Source organism: Hermetia illucens, chromosome 6, assembly GCF_905115235.1.
Source record: "Hermetia illucens chromosome 6, iHerIll2.2.curated.20191125, whole genome shotgun sequence".
NCBI classification, from domain to species: Eukaryota; Metazoa; Arthropoda; class Insecta; order Diptera; family Stratiomyidae; genus Hermetia; species Hermetia illucens.
This window is the reverse complement of record NC_051854.1, coordinates 73,821,430-73,848,791: the sequence shown is the minus strand read 5'-3', so window position 1 is coordinate 73,848,791 and position 27,362 is coordinate 73,821,430. Positions and strand designations below refer to the sequence as shown.

General features: G+C 42.5%; 2 protein-coding genes and 2 non-coding genes across 5 annotated transcripts in view; 1 reads left to right on the top strand and 3 right to left on the bottom strand.

Annotated features, from left to right (window-relative positions):
- The window catches only part of LOC119658774 (protein CLEC16A homolog), a 29,002-nt gene extending 13,144 nt beyond the window's left edge, over nucleotides 1–15,858 (top strand). The window contains exons 2-13 of one of the 2 annotated variants that reach the window (XM_038066471.1): nucleotides 1,135–1,274; nucleotides 1,358–1,506; nucleotides 5,997–6,139; nucleotides 6,209–6,295; nucleotides 6,357–7,135; nucleotides 7,232–7,234; nucleotides 13,567–13,683; nucleotides 13,738–14,196; nucleotides 14,387–14,694; nucleotides 14,749–15,005; nucleotides 15,061–15,243; nucleotides 15,338–15,858. In XM_038066471.1, the coding sequence (XP_037922399.1) occupies nucleotides 1,135–1,274; nucleotides 1,358–1,506; nucleotides 5,997–6,139; nucleotides 6,209–6,295; nucleotides 6,357–7,135; nucleotides 7,232–7,234; nucleotides 13,567–13,683; nucleotides 13,738–14,196; nucleotides 14,387–14,694; nucleotides 14,749–15,005; nucleotides 15,061–15,243; nucleotides 15,338–15,629 (2,917 nt within the window). In that variant the 3' untranslated portion in view covers nucleotides 15,630–15,858. The remainder of the gene's footprint in view (nucleotides 1–1,134; nucleotides 1,275–1,357; nucleotides 1,507–5,996; nucleotides 6,140–6,208; nucleotides 6,296–6,356; nucleotides 7,136–7,231; nucleotides 7,235–13,566; nucleotides 13,684–13,737; nucleotides 14,197–14,386; nucleotides 14,695–14,748; nucleotides 15,006–15,060; nucleotides 15,244–15,337) is intronic. The other variant, XM_038066472.1, reaches the window with a different exon arrangement.
- A 4,679-nt stretch (nucleotides 15,859–20,537) lies between these two features.
- Nucleotides 20,538–23,578, bottom strand: LOC119659219 (60S ribosomal protein L3). The gene is made up of 6 exons (XM_038067194.1): nucleotides 23,440–23,578; nucleotides 23,041–23,233; nucleotides 22,554–22,722; nucleotides 21,928–22,063; nucleotides 21,184–21,573; nucleotides 20,538–20,985 (listed from the first exon to the last, which is right to left on the bottom strand). The coding sequence occupies exons 1-6, from the start codon at nucleotides 23,440–23,442 to the stop codon at nucleotides 20,626–20,628; spliced, it is 1,251 nt and encodes a 416-aa protein (XP_037923122.1). The 5' UTR covers nucleotides 23,443–23,578; the 3' UTR covers nucleotides 20,538–20,625.
- On the bottom strand, nucleotides 22,401–22,480 carry LOC119660633. The gene has a single exon (XR_005250466.1). It is a non-coding gene; the product is annotated as a small nucleolar RNA U83 (small nucleolar RNA).
- On the bottom strand, nucleotides 22,790–22,866 carry LOC119660632. Its single transcript, XR_005250465.1, has one exon. It is a non-coding gene; the product is annotated as a small nucleolar RNA U43 (small nucleolar RNA).
- Nucleotides 23,579–27,362: the final 3,784 nt, after the last annotated feature.

Sequence of the window (27,362 nt, the reverse complement as noted above, 5' to 3'; positions counted from 1 at the left end):
ACATCGTCCATGGCTCTGGCTTTGGAGAGAGAGAGAAGTAGACTTAGACTGAAGATAAACACCAGCGAAACCACGATGCTGAATCTGACGGGTCATCGCACTCCACCTATCTGCATTAAAGGACAGAGCGTCGAAGTCGTTAGTCAATCTGTGTATCTAGGAAACGTATATTCTGCCGATGGTGACACCGAAATACATGTTGCTCATTATCCTAAACAAGAGTGAAGGGCTTGGCTTAAACATAGATAAGAAATTCGTCAAGACCCAAGAGGTTATGTTGAGCCTGGACAAGGTAAGAGGAATACAGGACGATGCGGAAATGGTCCCATTCGACATGAAGACCAATTTCCTAGCATCCCAGTCAGGGTGCCACTAAACATGTTCGTGGAATGGTTCGAGACTCACAAGGAAACTGCAGAGGAGGAAGGCAAAACTATATAAACTGGCAACCGCATGTATTAATAATATAATAGTTCCAGAGAGAAATTCTATAAATCAACTTCTCCAAGTTTACAGATATAAATAGAATCCGCATATACCATTTTGCATGAACATTTGGGCAAAAAAACTGCTGTCGCGACGAGTGGCAAGTTTGCTCATAGTTTATCGAAATCAGCAACGTGTTCAAGTGGTATAAAGCAGAATTCATAGGTTGATATGTGAGAATATATGAAAGATAGGTCCATCGCGACATTTTCGAATAACATTGCCAATCAGCTGAATGGTAAGAAGCCCAGACTAGAGAAGGCTTTCAAATGTGGCGTTTTTCAATCCACTTCTGCTATCAACCTCACTTGGTAATCCCCAAATTTGTATCTCGGGCAGAAGAGCAAATCAGCCTTGGTAAAATTATACTGATAAACTCCAGATGCAATTTCAGATAAAGTGAAGTGACGATTTTTTCAATAACCTTCGACCAATGCCACAAATTTCACAGTCCTACTTTGCACAACATACGTTAGTACTCCTTTCTCATTTTTCTTTTCCAAAGCTCATTGGCGATTATTCCCCACAATCATCCTCTATTGTTTAAGCCGAGACTTTAGTCCTCTTATAAGGATACGAAAGAGCTATAAATATTGAAAATAGACTATTATTCTGTTATTCAATATTCTCTCATTTTTATCTTTTCAGCTTTTTTCTCGAAAAGAATATGCTCTCATATTTCCTACACATAATGCGTCAAAAGAGTGGAGGTGCAAGTTTTGTATGCGTTCAATTACTACAAACCTTAAATATCCTATTCGAAAATATTAGAAACGAAACATCATTGTGTAAGTATGCTCCCGAAAGGGTACAAATTAAAATAACTTGGAAAGTTGGTTTTCGTTTTGAGGACATTTTTCTTTCGTTACAGATTATCTTCTTAGTAATAATCATGTGAATTCAATTATTGTACATAAGTTCGATTTCTCCGATGAAGATGTGATGGGCTACTATATTTTGTTCTTAAAAACGCTAAGCTTAAAGTTGAATACTCATACTATTCATTTCTTTTATAATGAGGTAAGTGGATTAAGTGAAAATTGTATGAATCGAAAGCAAGAAACAGTTAATATAAAACAAAGTATTCACGTAATTGGGTCTACACAGAACACAAATATATTAAGTAAATTGCGCTTATCAATTTGACCCACTATTGCAAATAATCTTTGGCCTCTTGAGCACATTGACTTGTTATTGTTATATAGACAAAAAATAGATAACACCAGCAAGTCTGTCAAGGACGAGAAATAATTTATATTGCAAAATTTAGAACATACACACACAGCGCGTCGTTACTTCAAGAATGCTTAATGGAAAAACAAGCAAGAAGAGATCTATTGAAAAGATCGGGAATCTATGTTACCAGTTACTTATAAGTGAATATCAATACCTACCTTGGCATTCAGGTAAACACACTTAAGATGCGTGCGGAATGCGGAGGAGAAAAGTTGCTGACCACACGCAGCTTCAATATACAATGAAGATTTCAGGTCGGCAAAGTTCGCTCCGCGTCGGCAATGTTCGTTCTGATGTCAGATGGCGCACATTTGCAATTTGGAGGCGCTTTTTACTTTCGGTTCGGCTGCTACTTTTGAATGTAATTAATTTGAATGAATCCGGCTTAAATTCAATTTTTATGAATGGAAACCACGGAACTAATGCAAGTGACATTAATAATTAGCACTTGAAACGTAAATAGTGCCTTCTGCAGTTCTCAAAACAAACTCATTCAAATTAATTACATTCACCAATAACTGTCGAAAACAAAAAGCGCCGCCATATTGCAAATGACGCAACAAACTCTCTCTCACGCATCGCAAAAGTTCGAATTTCCAAACTTTTCTGTGTGCCGCATTGTGCATCGCATGTTGCATATTTTCTCATACAAGTCCGTGTAATAAACTTCATTTGACAGCTCTCTCACTGCGGACGGATGCAGTCACTCCGCTGTTGTGTTTGAGCCTTTAGAAAGCCTCCACTGAGCTGCCTAATTACTCGTAGAAAGCAATCTTCTCCAATATGTCGGAAGTCTCCATTGGTGCGTAACATCGTACAATTGTGATGCTCCTTAACTTGGGCCGAATCTTATAGTTAGAAGTCTGTTAGAAACCGGCTCCCAGGACAAGAGAAAGCATCAGAAGCAATCCGACACCGGATTCGCGACTGCTATCACTTGAGTTTCCAGAGTACAAAAACACATTGCCGCAAGAAGGAGAAGAGTACTCTAGAAAGTCTTAGTTCGCTTAGGCTCAGAATGTCCAGTTTATATCGTTGGAATTCCGGCTCAGGTTAAAGAAAGCGAGCATTCTGGGGACCCTTGCTACCGTGGTCGAGGAACGTGCAGGCATTTCAGAAACCAATCATAGTTCGTTTTTGATAGCAAAAGATCGTAGCCATGACGTCAGTTCCTATCCGAGGCGTTGTTGACATGTCGGCAGCTATAAAGCTTCGAACTTTGCATTTTGCTATCCCACTTAAGAAGTACAAAATTTGGTACACGTATATGTGATAATGTAAGACATAAGAGACATGAGAAGCTTGAAGACAATCCAACTATTCTAAACAAAGTTAAAGAAGGTCAAAGTTTTGCATTTCACGTGAATATATTGCTCAGATAAAAAATTGAAAGTTTAACGGATGGATGGCAATTTCATGCGTCTGACACAAGGCCAAATCCTTCTTGACTTGGCACAAGTCGTGACACTTTGCCATTTGAAGCCAACGGTTGCTAAGTAGTGTGAGTAGGTTCCGCATCTGACAGCCTCCAGTAGGACGCAGACTGTGCTCACCGGGGAATTGCGAAGAGCAGAGCCCCGCCTGGCCAGTCCGTTAGCCCGCGTTCCGCACAGACTGTTTAGCAATCCTCGACCAAGCTGGACGATGTCACCACTGAATATAAAGCCTTAATGACCGCTTGAGGGTCGGTGACAATATCTATGTTACACTTGGGGCTCGGATCATGCTCCAGCCATCGATAGGTTTTCAGTATCGCCAGTACTTCCGCTTGGAATACACTGGCGAATGCTGCAAGATCGTACGACTGGGCTACACTGTGTGTATCTGAGGAAACCCCCGCAAGGACTCCACAGACCATCATTAATCCGTCGACCACAGATCAGCTTTGATCCCTGGGTGGAAAATCCGCAGCAAAGTTTCTTACGAAGCTCGGCTTGCGTGTGGCGTAGCCCATTATGAATGCCTATAGCTCCCTAAATACTTCGTCTAGGAATTGGCTATTGTCGTTGGGCTTCGCTGACCAACATCCGGACTCACATTTGACAGCACGACACCCTACAGCGTGTTTAATGTGGAGGTCGAAGAGGAGGAGGTGCAGGAGTACATTGATCTGACGGACAGGACTGCAAGTAGCGGTTCTCTGAATCATCTTAGTCTTGGTTCTTTTGTACTTTTTATACAGCGCTTGCCACCTAAAAATGAACCGTACATTAGAATGGGACAAACCACGACTGTGTACATCCAAAGAACCATCCTCACCCGAAAAGCCCATTTCTTTCAAAAGCGAATAGCATAGAACTCCTTGTTGGTAGAATTTATGCCGAGACCACATCCTGCAGCTAAAGACATCTTTCCCAAAGCTCCCTCCATGATTTCCTTTATCACCGAAAGAAATATCCCTGACACCCGAGCCGTTTCAACCTTGCAATGGAAAAAACCGAAGTAGTCATCCTGACTAAAAAGAGAAGTCCGACCCTGTATCCCATATCGTTCGGCGAGTCGATAATCGAGTCAAAACCAGCGGTAAAATACCTCGGGCTGACTCTTGACTCAAAGATGAGCTTTTTTCAGAAAAGCAAAACAGCATCGAACCAGCCTGCAGCTGGAGTTTCGGCGTTAAGTCATTTATAAGCGCAAGGGAGGTTATTACTCGTGAAGAGCGGCAACGCACTCTAGACGAGTGGCAGCTCTCTTGGCAAAATGAAACCAGAGGCAAATAGACTGCGCAGCTCATCGGCAACTTAGGTGCGTGGCTGAATCGGAAGCATGGTGAGACTGACTATTTCCTTATCCAATTTTGGAGGAGGTTTTCAGTCTTACCTCCACAAGATTGGAAAGGCGCGATCTCCGGATTATGTGTTTTTCAATGGAGTTCTGGACGCCGCCCATCACACTTTTTTTTTCTTGTGGAAAGGGGGATGGGATTCGTCAGCAGCTCTATTTAAACACAGGAGATCTCTCTCCGGACAACATTGCCGAAGAGATGTTGAGGAATGCTGACAAGTAGAGCCATGTTGCCCATTACGTCCGCGTCTTTCTCGTTGCTAGGAACATAGAGGTCGACGAGTGGAGGAGCCGGATGGCAAGGGGTTCCTTGAACTGACAGTTCCCTTCCCCCCCTCGCCTCCCATTGGTGAAACGAATTCCCTGATTTGAACGCTACGCAAGGCGGGAGGGTTCGGGGACTAGCCCGAAGTAATAGGACCAACGGTTCTAGGCTAGCTCTCTGTCGATGGGGAGGTGGTTAGTTGGTAGTCCGACGAAGTACCGAACCGGGGGTCCACACTCTGTGCGTAAATGCATTCACCTACCCTACCTCCTAAAGAAAAGCATTAAATAAGAATATCTGGAAGTATCAAGACGTAATACCAGATACGCATCCATATTCGAATCAATAACAACCTTAACGGTAAAAATATCTAGCTACAATAGGATGAGACAGTAGCTAGGACGTAATAGAAACATGCTTACAGAAGAGGCGACGTATCTAGGGTGAACAGTTCATGATACGCCAGAGAGTAACAACTGTTGTTGTCGATCTTTCACGAGAACAGGCAAGCAAAGAATGGTTACAGATTGATAGTCGCAAGTCAAATCAGCCACAAATATCGCCCCAACCAACAAAAGAGGCACCAGGTATAGGTGGTTGCCAGTTATCAAAGCCTTCTAAAGGTCATTGCTTGCATGTCATTACAAAGGTCAATGCTTCCGAGAATCCTTGTTACAATAAAGAGACTGTGTGGATGCATTTTATTCCACAAAGGATTGAACAGGATACAAATTAAGGGCTATGTTCCGGAGGGGAAGGCAATGTAGTATCGCTATACCGAGCTGACCACCGCTCGAACATGGTGGTGTGACACGTGCATTATCGATAAATGCAAAAAATACCCCATGTTGAATTTCGCTATATTCTGAATGGTTTCTTTTCTTCTTTCTTGCAGTCATTGCCTTTCGAAGGGTATTAATGGCGTAATGATTTATCCAGCCAATAATGCGATGAAGAGATAGAAAGTCTAACAATTAATTTGCTAAACTTAGTTCCGTTGTGTTGCTCGCGAATGTGGGAAATAGAATGGTGTGTGGGATAAAATGTTCTCTAAGGATATATTTATCTAACTTTTCACAAAACCTATATAGTCTCGCCAACTAGATTTAGCTTCCTCCTTTTATGTTAACGTATTAAAACAAACAAGATATCTGCTCTTTTCCTGGAGCTTTAAATAATACATACAAATGGTTTTTATTCTACTAATTAAGATATATCCTTTCAGCACACAAATGATTTTCCATTATACACCGAGGCCATAAAATTCTTCAACCATCCAGAATCGATGGTACGCATCGCAGTTCGGACGATTTCATTGAACGTCTATAAAGTTCAAAATCCGAGTATGTTGCAGTTTATTCGTGATAAGTAAGTTCATACAAACTAAAATTGGATGTCAAAAATCAAATCAAATAACGGAACTGTTCCACTTTTCAGAACGGCAGCTCCATACTTCAGCAATCTGGTATGGTTCATTGGCAAACATATTTTGGAACTGGATACCTGCGTTCGAACAGATGTTGAGTATGTCATTGCATTATATCCTGTTTTTTGCTCTGACTTATAAGCTTCCTTTATGTTGCAGCCATCAATCACAAAGTCGGTTATCGAATCTCGTGGCCGAACACCTCGACCATCTACACTATCTGAACGACATCCTTTGCTTAGACATCGTTGATTTGAATGCCGTTCTTACCGAGCATTTACTCCACAAACTGTTCGTCCCGCTATATATATTCTCTCTTACACCTGCCCCACCGCTATCAATGGCTGTTGTAACGCAAAATCTGGCTGCCGTTCTAAATAAAGTTGTCAATATCGACATGCAGGAAATGTCGAACCCTCGAGTTTCAGCCGTTGTTGCATTATATTTGTTATCGTTGGTGTTTTTAGTGATAACGCATGGTCCACTGGTGCATTCTCTGGCTTGGGTCATCCTGAATGCAGATCATAGTGTGTTCAAGGAAGGAGCAGCGGAGGTACTGAATGCATATATTGAACGTCGAGAGGTTGTTGCTTTAGGATTTGAGCAGCCACGCGAAAGTTTAGAGGAAGCGCTGGACACTGTAGTTGGTTCGAGTTCGAGTTCACTAGAAAATCGTTCGATGGGAGGCGAAAGTTCAAGTGGGTCCTCAAGCAGAGATACGTCTCAGTCACGATCAGTTACTGAGCAAGTGGAAAAGGTTAATATAACGGACGAAGAGAAAGAGAAACTTAGACAAATGGAAGATACATCATTGAGTGGTGGTGTGGATACAAATCGACCGTTCCTTGATATGGTGCTGGCGTCTTTAGACTGTACAGAGAATGATTATATTGCGTTACTGGCGTTGTGTTTGTTGTACGCGCTAGCGAATAATAAAGGTAAGAGTCTTGTGATATTGCTCAATAATCGTATCGCTATTTTATGGCTATTGATGTTCACTTTTTGATCTTTATGCGGCTTGAATTATATTTTAGACGGTATGTAATGGTCGAATTTTGCTTCTATTGATTCGATAATTACAAGATTTTTCAAATTTGTATTGTAATTGATTTGTACATGGAATATCGGGTTCACAGTAAAACTGCGCATTGTTAGAAAAGTTATCTATCAAACTTGAACATGGAGAAAACTATTGGTTGCGCCGTCCTTAAACTCAAAACGGCGTTAAGTTGTTTCAAGAGTTTGTGTTACTTTATCAAAGCTGCTGGCTACATTAAACACTGATACTATTGGTGTGCATCGATTAAATGCAATTTTCTATATAGTTTTGACTCGTATGCTAGAAGAATATTAGAACGTGATCGTTTTCAAATGAACTGACGTGTTAACAATTTTTTAAACGAAATTGCAATTATCTGTATTAAATGTTCGGGAAGAAAACAGCGTCTCCCACCAGGTAAAATCTGAATGACTTTTTTTTACTTCGTCCTCTCAGAATCATTCTAGGTTGCCAGTAAGTGTAGTAGACGGTTCGATTAGTTATTTGCTCCTTGCACGCACAGGAAAATGTCTGGGTAATTGTTACAAGTCAGCTTGATTTATTTTTGGGTATTGAAGAAAATTTTAGACAACTTCTGCCAGCTTTTTAGTAGCTCGGATGAGATATTTATTTCTTAAGCATTAACTAATTTTTGTTTATGGGAACTGGATGCCGCACTAACTGCGCTATATCCGTTTTCGCTGTTTTGTCTGAAATTTGGAAATGCAGTTATCTCAACCCCAACGTCAAGTTAAAGATTTCTTCACCAATGTTCTATATTCATTCGCGCTATTCTATAGCGCATAGAACACTGTTATTTGAAGCTTCAAAATATCATAGCCTCATTTCTGCGCCGCGTCCTTGCGGTACTATGACCTGAGACAATAACAAATGAAAAACTTTGCCGGCGAACAAGATAAGACAAGTAACAAATTGAGAAAATCTTTCCATTTGTAAAGATTAAAGTGATTGGTCGGTAGTCAACCGATTATCTGATCTGATCTCTTTACCTTGCCATCCTCAGACAGATATATTATTTTTATTATGGGCTCTGCGGGTTTAAAGAAGACGTAAGAAAGGAGAAGTCCTCAAATGAAAAAATAGCTACAATTCATTTGAATATATTCAAAACAAATGAAAAAATAAAAGGAAAAGAAAAAAAGACAATAATTCAGGAATGGTTTGACGAACTGAAAGGGTGCTGATCCTCGCCGAAGCCGGTCCCAAATCCGGTTGTGAAAGGAGGAGGAATAGATAACTTCAGTCTGAATGGCTGTACGCTACCGCCGCGCCTCAGGGGGTAGTTGAGGAAAGTGCAGGAACTATGCAGTCTTGCAGATTACTCACTGAAGAAGCTATCACCACACCTGGCAGTTAGGTATAAAATGCAAACCCAAAAATGAGTAGATGGAGAAATTTGAGGTCCGGTGCAGATAACCGGCGGGGGTCGTTTGACTTGGTGACTGGGTCGAGTTGCCGTAATGGACAATACGAAAACGCTAATCTTAGGGCGGTTCGACGTCTATGTACCATAATGACCATGAGCATTGCTCCGCCTACTGCAGCTGTTCCGTCACAATCTCTGCCGGCCACTTCAACAGGTTCGCGAATTCAGCGGATGAAATAGACTGAGGATATGAACCTCTTTATCATCCGCTCCTACTACGAAATAACGGCGTGGGCGGGCACAACATCTTACCGCCCATTGTTGCACCAGAGATTCGTCGAGCGGTTCCTGCGATTTGCGCACTTGACTGTGCAGCGAGTCGCAGACCAGTATTTTAATACTCGCAGCGACACAATCCCGGTCATCGTGAGGGAGTGTGTACGACTTGAGGTCATCATGAAGACTGGTGACCAAGCGTCGATGGGGGCAGGCCGCACTGTAACCAACAGTTTTAGTACTCGCCGAAACACTCTCCTTCACCGTTCGGCTGAAGTTCGGAACGAACTCCAAATAACTTGTATAGAATTCTCGGAAACGGATCCTCTGTATAGACCAGGTATTCACAGGCTCTATGCATTTCCAGTAACTCCGAGAATTCTATAATATCTCAAATCAATGATGAGATTGCATCTCGACTGTGTGCTGATATGTCGTTGCTCAACTACAATCACTTGTATATTGTGGTGCAGTTGTCGCTGTCAAATTGTATGGTCAGAAAATTCGCTTTCGCGTTATTGGTTTGAGTGGCCGAAGGGATCCACCAATGAAAGTCCGTCTGGAACTTCTGACTCAATTCAGCTCTGGCAATGCCAGCAGCCGAGTGAAGAATAAAGTGCAGAGGGTTTACAGGAACTTTGTTATCCCCAGTGAAACACCTGTAGTTGAAATTCTGGACACACTAAACCGGAAACCTTCTGTCATATTCAGTCGGTTGCGACCGTATGGCCAAAGTCACTCCAGACGTGTCCAGAATGCAAAGTACGCAATGAACCAGCGGAGTTTTTTCAGACCACTCAACGATTCCCAGCGTCCATTTACGGTCACGCTGCTGCCAGGGCCAAGGCAGAGGCCTCTGATGAATTGCCTATGACCTGGACAAGACCGTCAGTGACTTTTTGAAATCGAGAGCCTGATGCGCAAGTACCTCGACCACCGCACCCGTCACGAACGATTGATCATTAATTATCAAGACGTGAAGGCATGCTTACCATCTTGCTCTGATACGCAAATGTGTTCTTTTAGTAGGTTCAGGTCTAAGTCACACGAAGTAGAACTAAATTTCTTGTCTTGGGATTGAGGAGTCCGCCACCCAGTTCATGACGCGCTGGATCAATTAGAGAGAAACTTCCTCCCATAGTTTTTGATGAGGAGCAGCGACTCTGATAAGTTGTTTCTACCCTGGATGAAACCGCAAGTCGTCTGTTTTCGAAACATGAGTGCTAGCCCAAAACAACATCTGTGAACCAAAAATAGTGGGAGAAAGTTTCTCTCGACTTGGTCTGTTCCGTCATTAAGTGGATGACAAGCTTAGGATTCCTTCAATCTCAAAAAAATCAAATTGTTTTACTTCCCATGCCTCCAAAAGATGATTGTAAAGGTTCAATTAGTTCAAGGCCTGGTTCTTAGAAATTACGCCTAATAATCTGGAGAAAACATATTATTATTATTACTGCCAGCCCCCTTAAGTTCATCCTGGAGTTTGTTTTGAAGTGAAATAGACTTTAATAGGAAGCATCATACCGGAAAGTTTGGAAGAAATCCTACTATTATTAACAAAGTAGTAGGAAGTCAAAGTTGCCTCTTTCGTGTCAAATTACTACGAGATAAAATGTCAGTATCACATCGAATTGAATATGGGATATATTTAACGTATATATACTACAAGCTATATATAAGTGAAATCGTGTAGTCAAATATTCGAACATAAAAAATCAATAAAACCTTTCATACCTGAAGCGTCCAGCGTGCGCTTTCCCGACTTATTTAGATTACTAATAATGTTGCCAGTTTGAAACCTTTGTTCCCGTAGTACTAAATGCTACTCGAATGTTGTTTTTTTGTTGGATGAGACATTTTTATCAATATTGAACCCTTTCTGATTTCGTATACGGATTTTCCGAGCTTATTTTCTGATCTATTGATAGTTATCTTCTCTGAGCACTGATGTAGGTCATTTTTCTTTGTGATCGCTACTTTGCATTACTTCTTGAAGCATTCATTTCGTTTTCCCTGCTGCAGGTGTCCCAGAGTTTCTTCAATTGTTCGGTATTTTCTTTGACGGATTCTTAGCTTACCTTAGTTCTGATTATCCAAGACATTTCAGCCAGAATTTTTTTGATGGTGCCGGGATGGCTTAGCAGTTAGAGCGCTAGGGTCGACAGAGCTGTAGGTCGCGGCTCTAATCTTACTGCTGGAAGAGGAATTTGTATCTTGACTGGATGTTGGATACCAGTCGACTTAGATGTTAAGGACTACTTAAAGTAGTTAAATCATGGTAGTAATCACGGGCAAACGCAATGCTGACCACATTTCCCCTTACAGTGTGCCTTCCATAGCGTAACGTTGAATGCAGTGCTATGACACTCTTCAAGGCTCAGATACAATTGGATCGTAGCGCCAAGGATTATTATTATTATTTTTCTTGATGAGAGGCTGTTGCCCTGTGAGTTTGGGGTTAAGAATACACTCAAAGTTTTCTCTGTTTGTTGTAAGAGCCGATTAAAAGGGATAGAAGTTTGTGGGCTAGCCACCTGCAAAAACTTTATTGCTACCGAAATGTCAACAACGCCTCGGATAGGGAGCGACTGACCTCACGGCTACGACCTTTGGCTGTCGAAAACGGACTATGATTGGTTTCTGGAATACGCGCACGCTCCTCTACAACGATAGCGAGGGTCCTCAGAATGTTCACTTTCTCCAACCTGAACCGGAATTCCAACGATATAAATTGGACATAGTGGACCTAAGCGAATTAAGATGGTGGGACTCTGGAGGGTACTTGTCTCCCTCTTGCCGCACTATTGGCAATGTGCTTTTGTATTCTGGAAACCCAAGTTGCTCGTGGCGACTACCGCGAGGTGCGCTCTTTTGACCTGAGAGCCGATTTTTGACAAGCTTCTAACGGAAAGATTTGAGTCTATGTTAAGGAACATCAAAATTGTACAATACTACGCATCAACAGAGACTTCCGATTTAGGTGTTGTAATCTGAATGCCAAGGTGGACTCAAGAACATCTTGCTCGAACATGTGGTGAGGAAACATGGTCTTAGTGTCTGTAACGATAATGGTGAGAGATTGGTGGATTTCTGCAACTTCCACCACCTTGTCATTGGTGGCATATTGTTCGAGCACAGAGTCCGCCATAAGGTCAGTTGAAATTCAAATGCTCCACGCATTCCAGAGAAACTAATAGCTATTATCAAACGGCGTGTCACGTGCGGTATCAAGGTAAAATCTGAGATAAATTTGAGATCCAAATCGAAGTTCATCTGGGTTACATCGTCACTGATGTTATTTCTTCTCCTGCTACCTTGTCCAGAGGATGTGGAGGACTTCAATGGACAATTATATCTTTTCTCAAACACTTCGACTACGCTGACGACATCTGTTTGCCCTCCCACCGGAGCTTTTTATACAATTGTTTTATATATTTTCGGGAAATTTCTCCCCAACCTCTAATTATTGCTGTTTTCAGCTCCTCCACTGTTGCATGTTGTTTTCTTCCGGTGTAAACAAGACAAGCCAGCTGTCCCCAACAATTTTCTATTATGTTGAGATCAGGTGAACGTGCCGGCCAATCGAGTAGCCCGATTTCTTTCTCCTGGAAGAAAGATTTTACCCCCCTGGCGATGTATACAGACGCAGATTTGGAATAAGAGGCGAATAGAGTCGGGCTGAAGATAACTACTAACAAAATCTTCCCACTTTGACGGATCATGACATTCTTCCTATCTGCATTAATAGGCAGAGCATCGAATACGTCAATTTGTATATCTAAGAGGCGTCGCTTCTGCCGTCGGTGGTACCGAACTGAATGTCACTCGACGCATTAACGACGCTAGATCCCTTTCGTCTTGTTTAAAATCTGGAAATTATCTCAACACCAATATCAAGCTGAGGCGAGGCCGTAGAGGGAAAATCAGGGCCCGGGGTGAAAATTATATAGTTCTGTGGTGAAAATTTGTCGGGTCTTTCTATTATCCCTTTTTTCATTAAAAATTCTATTACGGAGCCCCGAGAAAACACTGGGCCGGAGGGAATCCTTCCCCTCCCCTTTTACCCCCGTCCCGTCAGGCTTGGAAATAGCGTATAGAACACTGATACTCATAACTTCAAAATGTCATCTGCGTCTTGTCATTGAGACACATGAAGAACTTTGCCGGAGTATGCTGGGCCTGATACTATTTCAAACGAAGAATTTGATTAGCCCGTAGACCTGTCACCCGTACGCGATGTGGTAGTAGGGCGGTCATACATAAGAAAGGGGGTAGTCACACATAAGAAAGGGCGACCTTTGCATTGCTGGCTACGCCAAGCAGTGAAATCCACTCTACCAAGATGACCGACGAGTTGGTCGTCCCAAGAACACTTGGCGTAAAACTGTATGTAGGAGTGTGGGCATCTCGGAAAGTCCTAAGGGGGAGCTGAAGTGCATTTTATCGAACCACGTACAATGACTCACCGGTGTGCTTAACGCGCAAATTGAACAATTGATGAAGTTCGTATGACTATCTACTTGTAATATTCAGAAACTCTTCAGAAGTGAAGGCGATATCTGAGATAACATCCAGTATTCCATGTATGAATCAATACAATTGTTTCTGTTCGTTCCTCCCAAGCTAACTATTGGCATCCATCATAAAATTTTATTTTTTTCCACCAGGCGTTAGTCCCGAATGGCTTGAACAAGTATTAAGTAAACCTGCAAAATCGTCTACGAGATACAATACAGTATTGGTTGAGAGACTTCTGCATATTATCAGCTTAACGAGTCAACCCTGTAAGATATTCCTAAATTACCATTCACAGCTCTAGCTAATTTTCATGTTTCTAGCATGCCGAATACGTCTCATCACTCTCGAGATCACTCTATCCCTACTATCTCGATTTGCCAGAACCAGTTCCGGTGACTTTATCCTGACGGAATTACAACAATCCGTGTTGTTTTCGGCGAGAAATCAAGCCATGACTATACTACGTAATTTCTACAAGTCTGAAGATATATTTTTGGATTTATTTGAAAATGAGTTCACGGAGATGTCTAAGTCGCCGCTTAATGTGGAGTTTTTGTGCATGGATTCGGCGATCTTGTTGCCACCAACTGGAACGCCATTGACCGGGATCAATTTCACACGTCGATTACCTTGCGGAGAAGTGGAAAAGGCTCGTCGGGCAATCCGAGTGTTTTCCTTACTGCGGAAAATTTGTCAGGAGTATTTGAGCGAAGAAGAAGTTCTGTTACCATTGACGAATCCAAGCAATTGCGTTCAAGTGGATAATATTTTGGACTTGAGTAAGTAGAAAACACAAGTAGGGTTGGAATGATGTGTTTGTGCAAATACTCATTCGATGATTTATACGAGGAAACAACGATGATTTATACGAGGAAACAACTTCCAAATCTTTGTAGAACTCATCTCCAACCCACACCATTAATAAAATATTATTTTTTCCAATTTGCTAATCAATCTAAATTGTTACAGATAACAGCGATTTAATCGCGTGTACGGTTGTAACCAAGGACGTAACGAAATATCGTCGATTTTTAGTAATCGACACATTACAGTTGATATTAGTTGAGCCAGATCCAAAACGTCTCGGTTGGGGTATTTCGAAATTTGTAGGCTTCCTCCAAGACGTTGAAGTTGTAGGTGATAAGGACGATTCTCGGTGCTTACACATCACAGTGCACAGAGGAGGCGTTTCAAATAATCGCACACCAATACTGTCAGCAAAATTCCTCTTCGACGATCATATTCGTTGTATGGCAGCTAAGCAGCGTTTAACCAAGGTGAACAATGAGTGCATGGAGCTAGGAATTATTCTAAACTTTTTTAACCTGTAGGGTCGAAGTAAAGCGCGTCAAAAGAAAATGTACCAAATCGCTCAATTACTAGAAATACCTGGCCAAATGATCGAACCGCCAATATATCCTATATCGGGAGTAAGGACGGCGAGCACATCCCGACTTCCCCGCGAGCATAGACCACTGTTTTCAACCGCCAATCGTGTACCTGGATTCGCGGCTGCCCTTCGTCGTGAAAGCATGCCATCGGGTAGTGTGAGTCGCGTTCAAATGGCGCCTAATCGGTCAATAGTAGGGTAGGAGGAAATATATTTATTTAAAGTTCCATCTACATTAGTGCATAATTTGTAGAATTCGAAACGAAAATACACAAAGAAGGCGACGAAGCTCTAACACCAGCAGCACGTCATCAAGCAATGGCAGCAGTACGACGCGGGAACGATCGCCTGCGCATAGGAGTCCCCGGCGTCAAGAGAGTCCTAGGAATAATTCACCTCGATCGCGCGATAACAGTCCACGAGTACCTCGACCAAGGTTTGTTGATAAAATATATTTTTGTTTGTTTGTATTTTCACGTCACCTATTGCATGCCAAAATTACATCACTCTCATTTTCCACATCCCTACAGATCCGAAGAAATCCCCCTCGAAGATTTCCAGCATTCTCGTAATTCTAGTCCGATAGCTCGTGGTTCGCCGTCATCGAATACTCCCTCCCGATCACATACGCCCTCACGTGTCCTTTGTGATCCAATCAGCATTTCCCCGCGTCTCACCAGCGGTACCAGCGACATGAATTCCTTAGCTCCAAATGGTGTGAGTGTGATGATTGCTAAAGAGGCAGCTATGAATTCCGAGGAGACATCTTTCATTGCTCGCGAAGAGAAGGAGAAACGACGAGGCGGTGTGGAAACGGTATAGGTAAATGAAATAAGCAGAATAACTGTCAATTTCTGGTAGTCCTGCAAAATCGTGTCAGTCAGTCCTTCAACTAAAAGAATTACTCTCTTTGTGATTTGTTACTTTTAAATGCGTAAAAAAACGGATATTTAGATGTGGTTAAAAAAGTGTTATTTTATGGAGTCGCAAGTTTTTTTAAGTCCATCCATGAATTTTGTAAATAGTGTAATAAAATGCAAGTTATGGAAAATGTGATGCGGTAATTAAACATATGAGTTTTTATGCAGGAGATTTCATCATAATCATCAACGACGCAACAACCAGTATCCGGTCTAAGCCACCAATTCCTTTAAAAGCTGTCTGGCGTCCTGTCCTACACTACCTAGATACTCAAATTTATCTACAGCCATAGTCTCCACACTTTGGATTAAATAACGGAAATCCTTGAGATTCCGTTTAATGATTCTCATATATCAAATAATCAATTACGTTCTTCTTCAGCCTTTGCCCCATTCAGAAGCGGGGTCGGCTAGTTTTGCTCGGTTGTGTGCTTGATCCGTATGCTCGCCAATCACCATCTAGCGTATCAAGCCATCATGTTCAGACTAATATTGGCAAGTGAGTTTTAATCAACCCGAATTACATGCTCAACACTATCGAAAACACCTCTCCCACAATTTCTTAACGATCGATGCAACCTCATATCGATCGCGCCTCATTTCTGATTTGGTCATGGCGTGTTACGTCACTAGTCCGACGCAACATCTTTGTCTCCATTATCGGGAGGTGCCGTCCATTTTCTATCCTAGTCGGCCAACACTCAGAACCATAAAGGAAGTCAGGATGAACGATACTGCAGTAGATTTTGGATTTGAGACTTTCATTGATGTGTCGATCACAAAGAGCGTCTGTTATGGAAAACCACTTCATCCATGTGTCAACTAGTTTGACTAATAGCGTTGATCCACGATATTTAAATTGCTCAATTTTCCGCAGGTCATTGCCACAGACAATGATTGTATCTGTTTCTTCGGAGTCGGTCGTCAAAAATTATGTTTTATTCAGATTCAATCTGAGACCGTGTTGTATTCGACCTTCGGACAAGTTGCGCGAGACCAGCTTTGCTATGACGCTAAGAAAACATCATCTGCATAAAGCAGTGAGTTACAGTGGACGATGGACGTTGGTTTTCCCGTGTAACAGAAGCCATAAGAAGAACAAAGAGGAGTGGTGAGAGAGCGCTTCCTTAATGAACACTAACAGAGGCAAGAAATGAATTTTATATACCCGCCACACTTCAAAGTTTACTTTCCTGATGATGGTAGAGCAGTTTCATCCGGCACAGCTCCTCTGGCACTAGTGTTGCTGCAGAGCATACCAGATGAGTTTATGTCGCACACAGTCAAATGCTTTCTCTATATCCAGAAATGCAGTGAACCGCGTCAGTAGTTCCGCAGATCTTGTCAAACCCGGCTTGGTTCACTGTTATTTCAACGGTGTCCCGAATACGTTTGTCAAGAATGCATTCAAAAATCCTCATTGCATGGGAAAACAATCGGACCGAATGGTAATTTGAACATTCTCCTGGACTGCCTTTCTTTTTCCATATTGAAGCGGTCGTGCTTTCTTGCCAGTCAGTTGGCGTTCTACCCTCTTCAATAACCCTATTGAAGAACTCACTCAGCCACAGTGTTGTGTCCCAGCTTTTCGCTTTCCTAAGCTCAGGTGTGATATCGTCACATACTGTTGCTTTCCGCGATCTCATTCATTTGATTCCTTCGTCGACTTCAGTCTCACTGACAACTGGAATTACTCCCGGCTAAATTCCAATTCAAATACTGTTGTGTTAAGTGCTACAACACGCACAATCATATGTGGATGACGTTATGTTATGTGTTATGTGATAGCTGTTGTTTGCATCCTGAAAACGCTATATAGAAATATATAACGCGATATTGATATGGTTGATAGTGGTTGCCTCAGCTAATTAAAATAAAATCACAATGGTATTATTTACAAAAGGAGGAACTTTCTGAAGAAGTGAAATATCCACGTGTTATTTTAGTTAAAAACCTTGATTGAAGGTTCTTCTCTTGATACCTCATTCATTGTGGGGTAGAGGACAAATGAAACACGGAATGCCTTACGAGGATTCCATCTCTACTATTCCGAGGGCGGAATCAGCTGTTGAAATGTCAATTTGATATACTGCTACTGAAAACCTGGGAACAGACTACGCGTAAAGGCAAATCTCAGTACCTGACTGCCGCTACATACACTAAACTTTCCACGTTAGGTCTTTCAGAGGCCTCGCAGAGTATTTTGGTTGTTGAGCCGAAAAGGAGAAATAATACAAATTTCGTATTTGGAATTGTTGAGGTTGAGCCGAAAAGGAGAAAAAATACAAATTTCGTATTTGAAATTGTCCCTGCGGCTCTGAAGCAGTGCATCATCCTTATGTACCCCGGCGATTGCCGAAAAATCGACCGTGGCAGAGATTTTAACCTCTGAAACACGTGACAAAATATCTGGAACTACATTATTCTTGCCAGACACGTGCTGGATGTCTGAAATGAACTGGCTTATGAAGCTCAGGTGCCGGGGTTGCCGACGGGACGCTTTATTGGGCTTCTACTTAAAAGCGAAGGTAAGAGGCTTGTGGTTTGTGAACACTGTGAGCGGTCTCCCTTCTAGGGAGTATCGGAAGTGCTTGATTGTATGTGGCTAATGGCTTACGATCGTAAGTGCCGCAGAGCTATATTCAATTTCTTGGAAGAGAAGCTCAAAGGCTGCCAGATTTGGCATCGAGGAATACGCATCTGTGAGCTGTCGTTAGTCTAGCTCAAAAGCCTGGACGGTCTTGGTATACCACGCAATCACGCGTGACTCTTTAGTCTTAAGTCCAGACAAGCAGGCATTGAGGATCGCTTGATGTTGTGCGACTTTTGGCAAAAAACGACGATAGAAGTTTAACATGCCGAAAAACCTTCGCAGATCCTTAACCGTTCTAGGTTGTGGGAAGTCTTTGATGGCCCGAACTTTGTCTGGATCCAGTTGGATTCCCTCAGGGGAAATCATGTGACCTAAAAACTTCACCTGCTGTTGAAGGAATTTGCAGCTGATATGTGTCGTATTTTTACCAGCTACACACAATAGGCAATTTATAAAGTGTCATTGCAATTCTATTCGGATCGTCGTTTTTTACGATTGGTTTTGGCACCAAACTGGAAGAACTCGGCCAGATGCACTAACACCACGCAAAGGGGATCTAATGACAGTGTGGATGGGTAGAACGTAACAGCGATCCTGACTGAAAAGCCTCGCCCACCGGGCGCTATATTTTCTGTTCTAAGGCTTACAGTTTCACGTTCTGTGCAGTTGTAGCGAGGTCTGAACTAACTGGAGCGCCGGTGACGTTATGTGTCCCTCGGTTTCATCTGGGGGCGGAGTGATGTGGCGCGGCAGGATTGCTGGTAGACTTGCAAAACAAGTCTCTTATAGATTCCACGACCAACCTTAATTCGTCGGGACAAATTGTATCTCACCCAGGCAATAATCTTTCCGTTCTTTTAGAAGACATTACCGACTCTCATGTTCTGGTACTTCTCCAAAAGTTCAGCCAGATTACTACCGAGTGTAGTCTCTCCAAACCAGTGAAGCACAATGTGCAACACCACATTATCACTACTGGTTCCCCGATCTTCTCGAAGGTGCGTCCTCTACCATCCCAGAAACTGGCTATTGCACGGAAAGAGTTTGAATAACTCGTTCAACAGGGTATTTGCAGACCCTCAAACAGCTGTTGGTCTTCCTCACTGCATATGGTCCCTAAGCCAAACGGCGAATGACGCCCATATGGCGATTACAGAAGGCTAAATGCACAGACTGTTCCTGACCGATATCCAATTCCACTCATCCACGACTTTGCGCATCACCTCGCGAATTGCCGCATCTTTTCGACCTTGGACTTAACCAAGGCTTATCACGAAATCCCAGTAGCTCCTGAAGACATTCCAAAGACGGCAATATGTACACCCTTTGGACTCTTCGAGTTCACCCGAATGATTTTCGGATTGTGCAATGTGGCGCAAACCTTTCAAAGGTTCATTCACTCAGTCCTGCGAAACCTCGATTTCTGTTTCGTATATTTGGATGATGTTTTGGTCGCTTCTTCCACTGAGTCTGAGCACTTAGCCCATTTCGAGTGCATTTTTCAACGTCAAATGCAAATTTCTTCAAAAACAGGTGAGATTCCTCGGCCATTTCATTTCCCCTGAAGGAATACAACCCGAACCAGATAAGGTGTAAGCGATAACAAGCTTCCCGCGTCCAAAGACAGTGAAGGAGTTGAGAAGGTTCTTGGGCATGCTAAACTTCTACCGTCGTTTCCTGCCCAAGGCCGCCCACCACCAGTCCATTTTGAACGCGTACTTGTCTCGCCCCAAAATAAAGGACACACGAGAGGATCGTGGTCTGAAGAGGCTATCCGCGCGTTTGACAAATCCCGTCAACAACTGGCCGACGCTACACTCTTGGCATCCCCACTGCAAGATGCACCCCTAGCCGTTTTTGTTGATGCCTCTGACATCGCAGTAGGTGCTGCCCTTCACCAAAAGATGGATCAAGTTTGGCAGCCGTTGAACTTCTCCTCGAAGCAGTCTTTTTGGTATTTAGAGATCCAAACCATTCGAAGTCACGTTTCGATTAATATAATGGCAACCGCCATTCAGTCCAGCCTAAGATTTCTACATTCCCGGGTGCGAGCATTCCTTTCTTGAAAATCGATAGGCTCCGACTCCAGGAAGTGCATGAATTTGATACTAATTCTGATACCAACCTTACTCGGTCTTTTGACTTCTACTTAAGGAGTCACAATCTGGGCTAACAGGCTTCAATGTAGTAATCCTAACATGCAAAGAAAACAAACTATTCCCTCTTTTAGTCCAATTTTATTAAAACAATAAAACAGGAGTTTGGTAAAATACAAAATCTTTGATCAATCCCAACTGAGCAGCGTTTACGCCGAAGCCTTTGTGGCCGTAGCAGCAGCGGCTGCAGCTTGGGCTTGCTCCTCCTTGATACGATCCTTCTTGAGTGGTCCCATGAATGCCATCTTGTCGGCGGCAGTTTGGAAGCGACCGTGACCCATCTTGGACGATGTATCGATGAATTTCAGGTTGATCTTCTCCAAAGCAGAGCGCTTGGTGTGTACAAGAAGGGATTTACGAAGGGTGATGACACGCTTCTTGGATCCAATGCAGCATCCCTTAAGCATGACGAAGTCGTTGTTGACTTCACCGTAGTGGGGGAAACCACCCATGGGAGTGATGGACTTGTCAGTGAGATCGTACTCGGTGGAGGCGTTGTTCTTGATGATCTGAAAAGGACGAAAGTGAGGATTACGGATTGCGTTTCAACGTCGTAGTGTTTGAAGAAAATACGGTGCTCAGTCCTATCATTTAGTTATCACATGGGTGTCAAAAATATTCTATTTTTTGGCTCTAGAATAATGTTCATCATAATCAAAGGACGAATAAAAAGACGTCTCCAAAGTGAGGGGTAGATTTTTCCTTACCTTGCCGTTTTCGGTGTGGATTCCAGCTCCGATGCGGTAGATCTTCTTGTTGATTTCGGTACGATGATGGTAGCCCTTTTGACCGGCACGAGCGACCGTGAACGAGACACGACTTGGATGCCAGGCTCCAATACAAGCGACCTTGCGCAGACCCTTGTGGGTCTTGCGGGGCAATTTCTTGGTATGCCAACGGCTGGTCACACCCTTGAAACCTTTACCCTTGGTTACACCGACGCAATCGATCATTTCATCTTGGGCGAAGACTTGGCTGACTGGAATTGGCTTCTCAAGGTGCTCCTTGACCCATTTGACTTTGTCCTCGATAGAGCCTCCGTTCAATTGGATTTCCATGATGTGAGCACGCTTCTGGCGTTGCTTGATCAAGCGAATCTGGAAATTTTAATGGTGGGTTAGAACGACTGCCAAAGAAATCTGCTGCAAACAGTTTAAATGATTGGTGGGAATGTATCTGATATGGTTTTACTGAGCGGTAATCGTCAGAAAGACTCCGCATAGTCAGTGGAATATATCTTACCCCCGGAGCGAGTCCAGAGTTAATCTACGACGTTGCGGAAACCCAATCGCACATTGAACATTGCGACATGTCCGCTTTTTGAGTGCCAGATCCGCAGGCTCGTCCGTCCTCGCTCCCCGAAGAGATTGAAGACAAGACTTGCCACGCAGTTCCGGACCCGGGACGTCGTGTACCCTTAAATCTACCAAAAACTCTGAGGCAGAACTCACCTGGGAATGGGCAATGACACGGATTGACTTGCAGTACCGGATCATCTTCTTGAAGTCATTCTCGATGCTCTTCTTGCCGAAATCTTCGGCCCATCGCTTGGACGACTTGGTGAAAGCCTTCTTCTTGCTCTTGTACCTATCGAAGTTTCAAATAAAGTTTAGATATTTCTGCTGTGCTTGCTCGTGTTCGATGCGGCGCGGAATGTCCCGGCGATTTCGACACGCGTCTGTAAAAGCAACGGAAGCAGATCTCATCGGAAGACGTGCGTCACCCGAGCGGAGATCAACACTTCCACGCCGTGGTCACTAGAACTCAACCCAGACGCCCTTCCAATTCAGGGAGGACGCAATGTAGTCGAGGCGCTCACACGACAAACTTCAATAGCTCTCTTACTGAGATCGAAGAGCTTTTGTGACTGGTTAATGAATTGTTTGGCAATGTCTCTCGATATTTTAGGGAAGTTGACTAAGCAATTATCAGAAGGAAGGCAGCAGAAGTGGTAATAGAGGTTTTCTACATAATTTGCTTTCTGGTACCACTTTTCATCATTAAATGCTTGATCAATTTCCGTAGAATTTCGGGTTGAAAAATAAACGGAAATGGGACAGAAATACTGGATACTTACCAGTTCTTGTAGAAGCGACGACGGCATTCTTCGGACAAATGCTGAGCCCAGACATTGACGAGGGCGCGCATGCCGAATGGAGTCTCGATGTAGCCGACGGCACCCACAACAATCATTGGTGGGGTTTCCAGGATGGTCACGGCCTCAACGACTTCCTTCTTGTTGATCTCTGCAATGGAAAGGGACTTGGTTATCCGATGATTTACGGGCTTTCAAGCTATTTTTTGGTTCAAAGCAGAATCAGTCCGCCCTAGATTGAAATCACGGTATTCATTACTGTTCTAACCATTTTGATCTAAGACTTTATCATCACGTAAAGCTGGGTGGCAACTATCAAAGCGTGGGAGCGTGCTGACGAGCACCGGTTAGTCTTGCAGTAACTCCTCAACACACTTGTAATCGTAGATAGCAGTCACCATTTCAGCGGCAGTTTGCCTCATTAATTGAGCAATTTTGTAGTTTATATCCAAACGGAATCAATACTCACTTGAACCCGGTCGATCAGCTTCACGAACGATATGGGTCATGCCCGCCTTGTAGCCGACGAAGCATGTTAGATGGACTGGCTTGGTGGGGTCGTCCTTGGGGAAAGCCTTCACCTTACCACGATGGCGGCGGGACCTCTTCTTAGGGTAGAATGCCATGGAGCCATGGCGAGGCGCAGAGAACTTACGATGAGACTAGAATAAGCAAGAAACTTGCGTTATGACCGAGATAACCTCAAAAATTCACGTGCAAAATCTCGCGAAAAAATTTCAAATTTCCACCAAGTAAACAACTTTTCAGGCTGTAATCACTTTGCGAATTTGCTCGAGCAATTATTATTACAATTTATGGAGAAATATTGTAAAGTTTTTACGATTTGACACGTGGAACCGACACTCACCATTATTTAACGTGAACACGTCCGACCTACTCAGACGTTGAAATAGGAAAGAACAGATCTCGCCCGATGAGAGACGAAATCGACTTTTCTTCTGGTCGAAATCCCGAAAGGCAATGCAGTTCGTTCTTTAAAAAGGTAGTGTTCAGAATTTACCTCTTTCGCGTCGAGAAGACGGATTTGAGTTTGCAATTCAGATTTCAGATTCATTTATTGGTCAAGAATGAAATACATATAGAAAAGTAGCTTATTCTATCGTAAACACTAATGACAAATCAAATATGAAAAATCGGAAACGATTTTGTAGGAATTGTTATGGAAGCGTTCCCAGCCATATCCAAAATGCTTATCGAGTAGTATAGAGAAGTCAATGGGTTTTAAAATAATTATTCTCTTGGAAACCAAGGGGAAGTGCTTTCCGTCTATAGCCAAATATGCTTCTAAGGAAGGATTTATCCTTAAAATTCCACACTTTTTGAAAGAGAAATGTCAAACTTGTGAAGTGCACAGTGGTCCAGCTAAAAGTCAAAGCTCAAAAATAAGCAAAAAATCGGTGATTGCTTGACATCCAATCATTCACTATTGGTGGTACTTCATTATAGTATAAATATTTCTGTATTAACATTTTTTTTACCTGACTTCCTCATCCTCGGAAGTTGACACATTACATTTTCAGTGTGTACCGTGTTATCTGTGGCTCACTACCTGCCGTTTCTTTCGGTTCGTTTTGTGAAAAAGGAGATATTTATCCAAGTTACTCTGTAATGGAAATTCAAGATACAGGAATGTACTCCTATTTTAAGCAATAAATAATATTTATTAGAAGTCTTATTAATTATACTGATGCTACACGTTGTCTATTTTACCCTTAATTAATTTATGAACTAGCTGCTCCTTTAGTTTATACATGCCTGCAACGATATAGGTATCACAATGCTATGCACTCTACGAATCGAATCTTTACCTAAATATGTTCTTTTCAAAGTTTTGTGTAAGACCTATACGCACTTTTCTCCAAAACGGCTAAACTGGTCCGAACGAAATTTGTTGGACAAATCGGAACTATGAAATCCCACACATACAGCCAGTGACATAAATTTAGGTGGAGTTTAAAGGGGAGCTTCCCAGAAATGCAAAGGAGGGATTAAAAAATATTATTTTCGTGTAGGGTTTTGGCGTGAATTACGCGAGTAAGGAGTCAAAATGTATACACTTAAAGTGAGACAGGACTCATTTTCGGAAACTACCCAATCGAAAAATCTAAAAAAAAAAGTAAGGGAGGTGCGCTTAGATGAAATCTAGGCCTCAAAAAATGGCCCGTTCCGATATCTGCTCAAATAACCTTACTAATAGTATATTACCAACTTTTAAAAATTGACTGCAAACCCCCCTTAAGTCCATCCTAGTTTCATGAAAATTCGACTATTTCAAACTTATCAATTTCGTGCGGATTTACCGCATCCTAAGCCATACAAAAAGGATACTGACGGCATAATTAACGAGAATAATTGACTCCCCAGCCCTTTTTAAGGTTTTGTGTAAAGGAAAACGTTATTAAAATTGGTTTACTGTCTGTCCGTCAAATCCATTTTTTTTCGGAGACTGTAGCAGCGAAAGGTCTCGGTTAGTACCTTTCGAAGGTGGTCTTAGTTTTGACATTTGTTGGAAAGACGGGAGTTTGGGGGGTTGTAAGTGATCAGCCATTCTCAGAAATTGTCCAACCGAAAAAATCTGAAAAAAAATCAAGAGGCTGCCACTATTGGTGGCTAGGCTCCGAAATACCTACTATACCTATATCCCTTCAAATAAAGTTAATAATAGTACATCACTATAGTTTCCAGTAATTGACTACAGAACCCCCCTTAAATTCATCCTGGCATCATGAAAGTAGCAATATAGGCTATAATACTATATAGAGTTTGATCCTACCAAGTTTTGCAGTTTTACTAACAAACTTATAATAGGTCAAAGTTGTCACTTCTTTGGAAATTCAACATTTTGAATGTCAATACCACCAGAAAGTGGATATTCTCACATAATATATGCATATATTACGTGTTACCTACTAATGGGACAAATTCATGTCTTTATAAAAGAAATACACAAAACCTTTCATACCTGAAGCGTCCAACTTCCGGTTTCCCGACTTGTTTGTGTCTGCTGTAGGTTAAGTTATTCACATTTACTAATAATATTAAACTCCGAGTGTGAAGCGTATGAGGTTGAGATCTTTAGAAGATAACACACAGTTGAATATTTAACTATGTACACCCGGAACTGTCATGCACTCATCGTTCCTCACATAGGGAAACACGAAACCTTTTATACATGAAACGTTTCCTGACTTGTTACTTATAGACGTGATTAGTAAGAAGTTTATGCACATGATTAGAAAGTAAAATTTATATTTTGAAATAAGTGTTTTTATTCATTATCATCAACGGCGCAATAACCTGTATCCGATCTACGCCTGCCTTAATAAGGAACTCCAGACATCCTGGTTTTGCGCCGAGGCCCACTAATTCGATATCCCTAAAAGTTGTCTGGCGCTCTGACCCACGCCATCGCTCCATCTGAATCTTCTTTTTTTAACGTAGATATTGCCCTTATAGACTTTCCGGGCTGGTTTATCCTCATCCATACGGATTAAGTGACCCGTCCACCGTAACCTATTGAGCCGGATTTTATCAAGAGCCTGACGGTCATGGTATCGCTCATAGATTTCGTCATTATGTAGGGGGCCAAAAATTGTTCGGAGGATTCTTCTCTCGAACGCAGCCAAGAGGACTGGCAAGATCATTGTCTTGTACAATAAGAGCTTTGACCCTATGGTGAGACGTTTCGAGCGAAACAGTTTTTGTAAGCTGAAATAGGCTCTGTTGGCAGCCAAGAACCGTGCGCGGATTTCATCATCGTAGCTGTTATCGGTTATGATTTTCGACCCTAGATAAGAGAAATTATCAACGGCCTTTGTATTGTTGTATTCTCCTATTTTTATTCTTCCCATTTGACCAGTGCGGTTTGATGTTGTTGGTTGGTTGGTTTTCGGTGGTGACGTTGCCACCATATATTTTGTCTTGCCTTCATTGATGTGCAGCCCAAGATCTCGCGCCAAACGTTGCCTGCTCGATCTGAATGAGCGTAGTTCGTATGTCTCAGGTCGTTCTTCCCATGATGTCCATATCGTCAGCATAGGGCAGTAGTTGGTGGACTTAGGATTGTACCCCTCGCATTTACCTCAGCATCACGGATCACTTCCTCCAGGGCCAGGTTAAAGAAGACTCAAGATAGGGCATCCCCTTGTCTTAGACCGTTGTTGATGTTGAATGGTCTTGAGAGTGATCCTGCTGCTTTTATCTGGCCTCGCATATTGGTCAGGGACAGCATAGTTAGTCTTATCAATTTCGTCGGGCTACCGAATTTTCTCATGGGCGTCTACAGTTTTACCTTGGCTATGCAATCATAGGCTTGCCGCAGAGAGAAAATCTGATCTGTTGCTGATTTGCCTGGAGTGAAGCTTCTTTGGTATGGGCCAATGATGTTCTAGGCGTATGAGGCTATCCGACCTAGCAAGATAGCGGAGAATATCTTATAGATGGTACTCAGCAACGTGATACCTCTATAATTGCTGCACTGGGTGATATCTCCTTTTGCATGTAAAAGACAGACAATGCCTCGTTGTCAGTCGTCAGGCATTGATTCGCTGTCCCACATCTTGAGCACAAGTTGATGAACCACTTGGTGTAATTGGTTGCCTCCATATTTAACCAATTCGGTTATAATTCCATCGGCTCCTGACGACTTATGATTTTTAAGCCGATGAATTGTACGAACTGTTTCTTCTATACTTGGTAATGGCAGTATTTGTCCGTCGTCTTCAGTTGGCGGCACCTGCAATTCGCCGATGTTCTGGGTGTTCAGTAGTT

Bases quoted from the DNA above. Each gene is read 5' to 3' on its own strand.
- LOC119659219 (XM_038067194.1), bottom strand. The intron at 22,723-23,040 runs GTGAGTATTGAT...TTTCCATTGCAG, and splicing joins AGCTGATCGACCGGGTTCAA to AGATCAACAAGAAGGAAGTC. The intron at 20,986-21,183 runs GTAAGGAAAAAT...CGTCCTTTTCAG, and splicing joins TCCACACCGAAAACGGCAAG to ATCATCAAGAACAACGCCTC.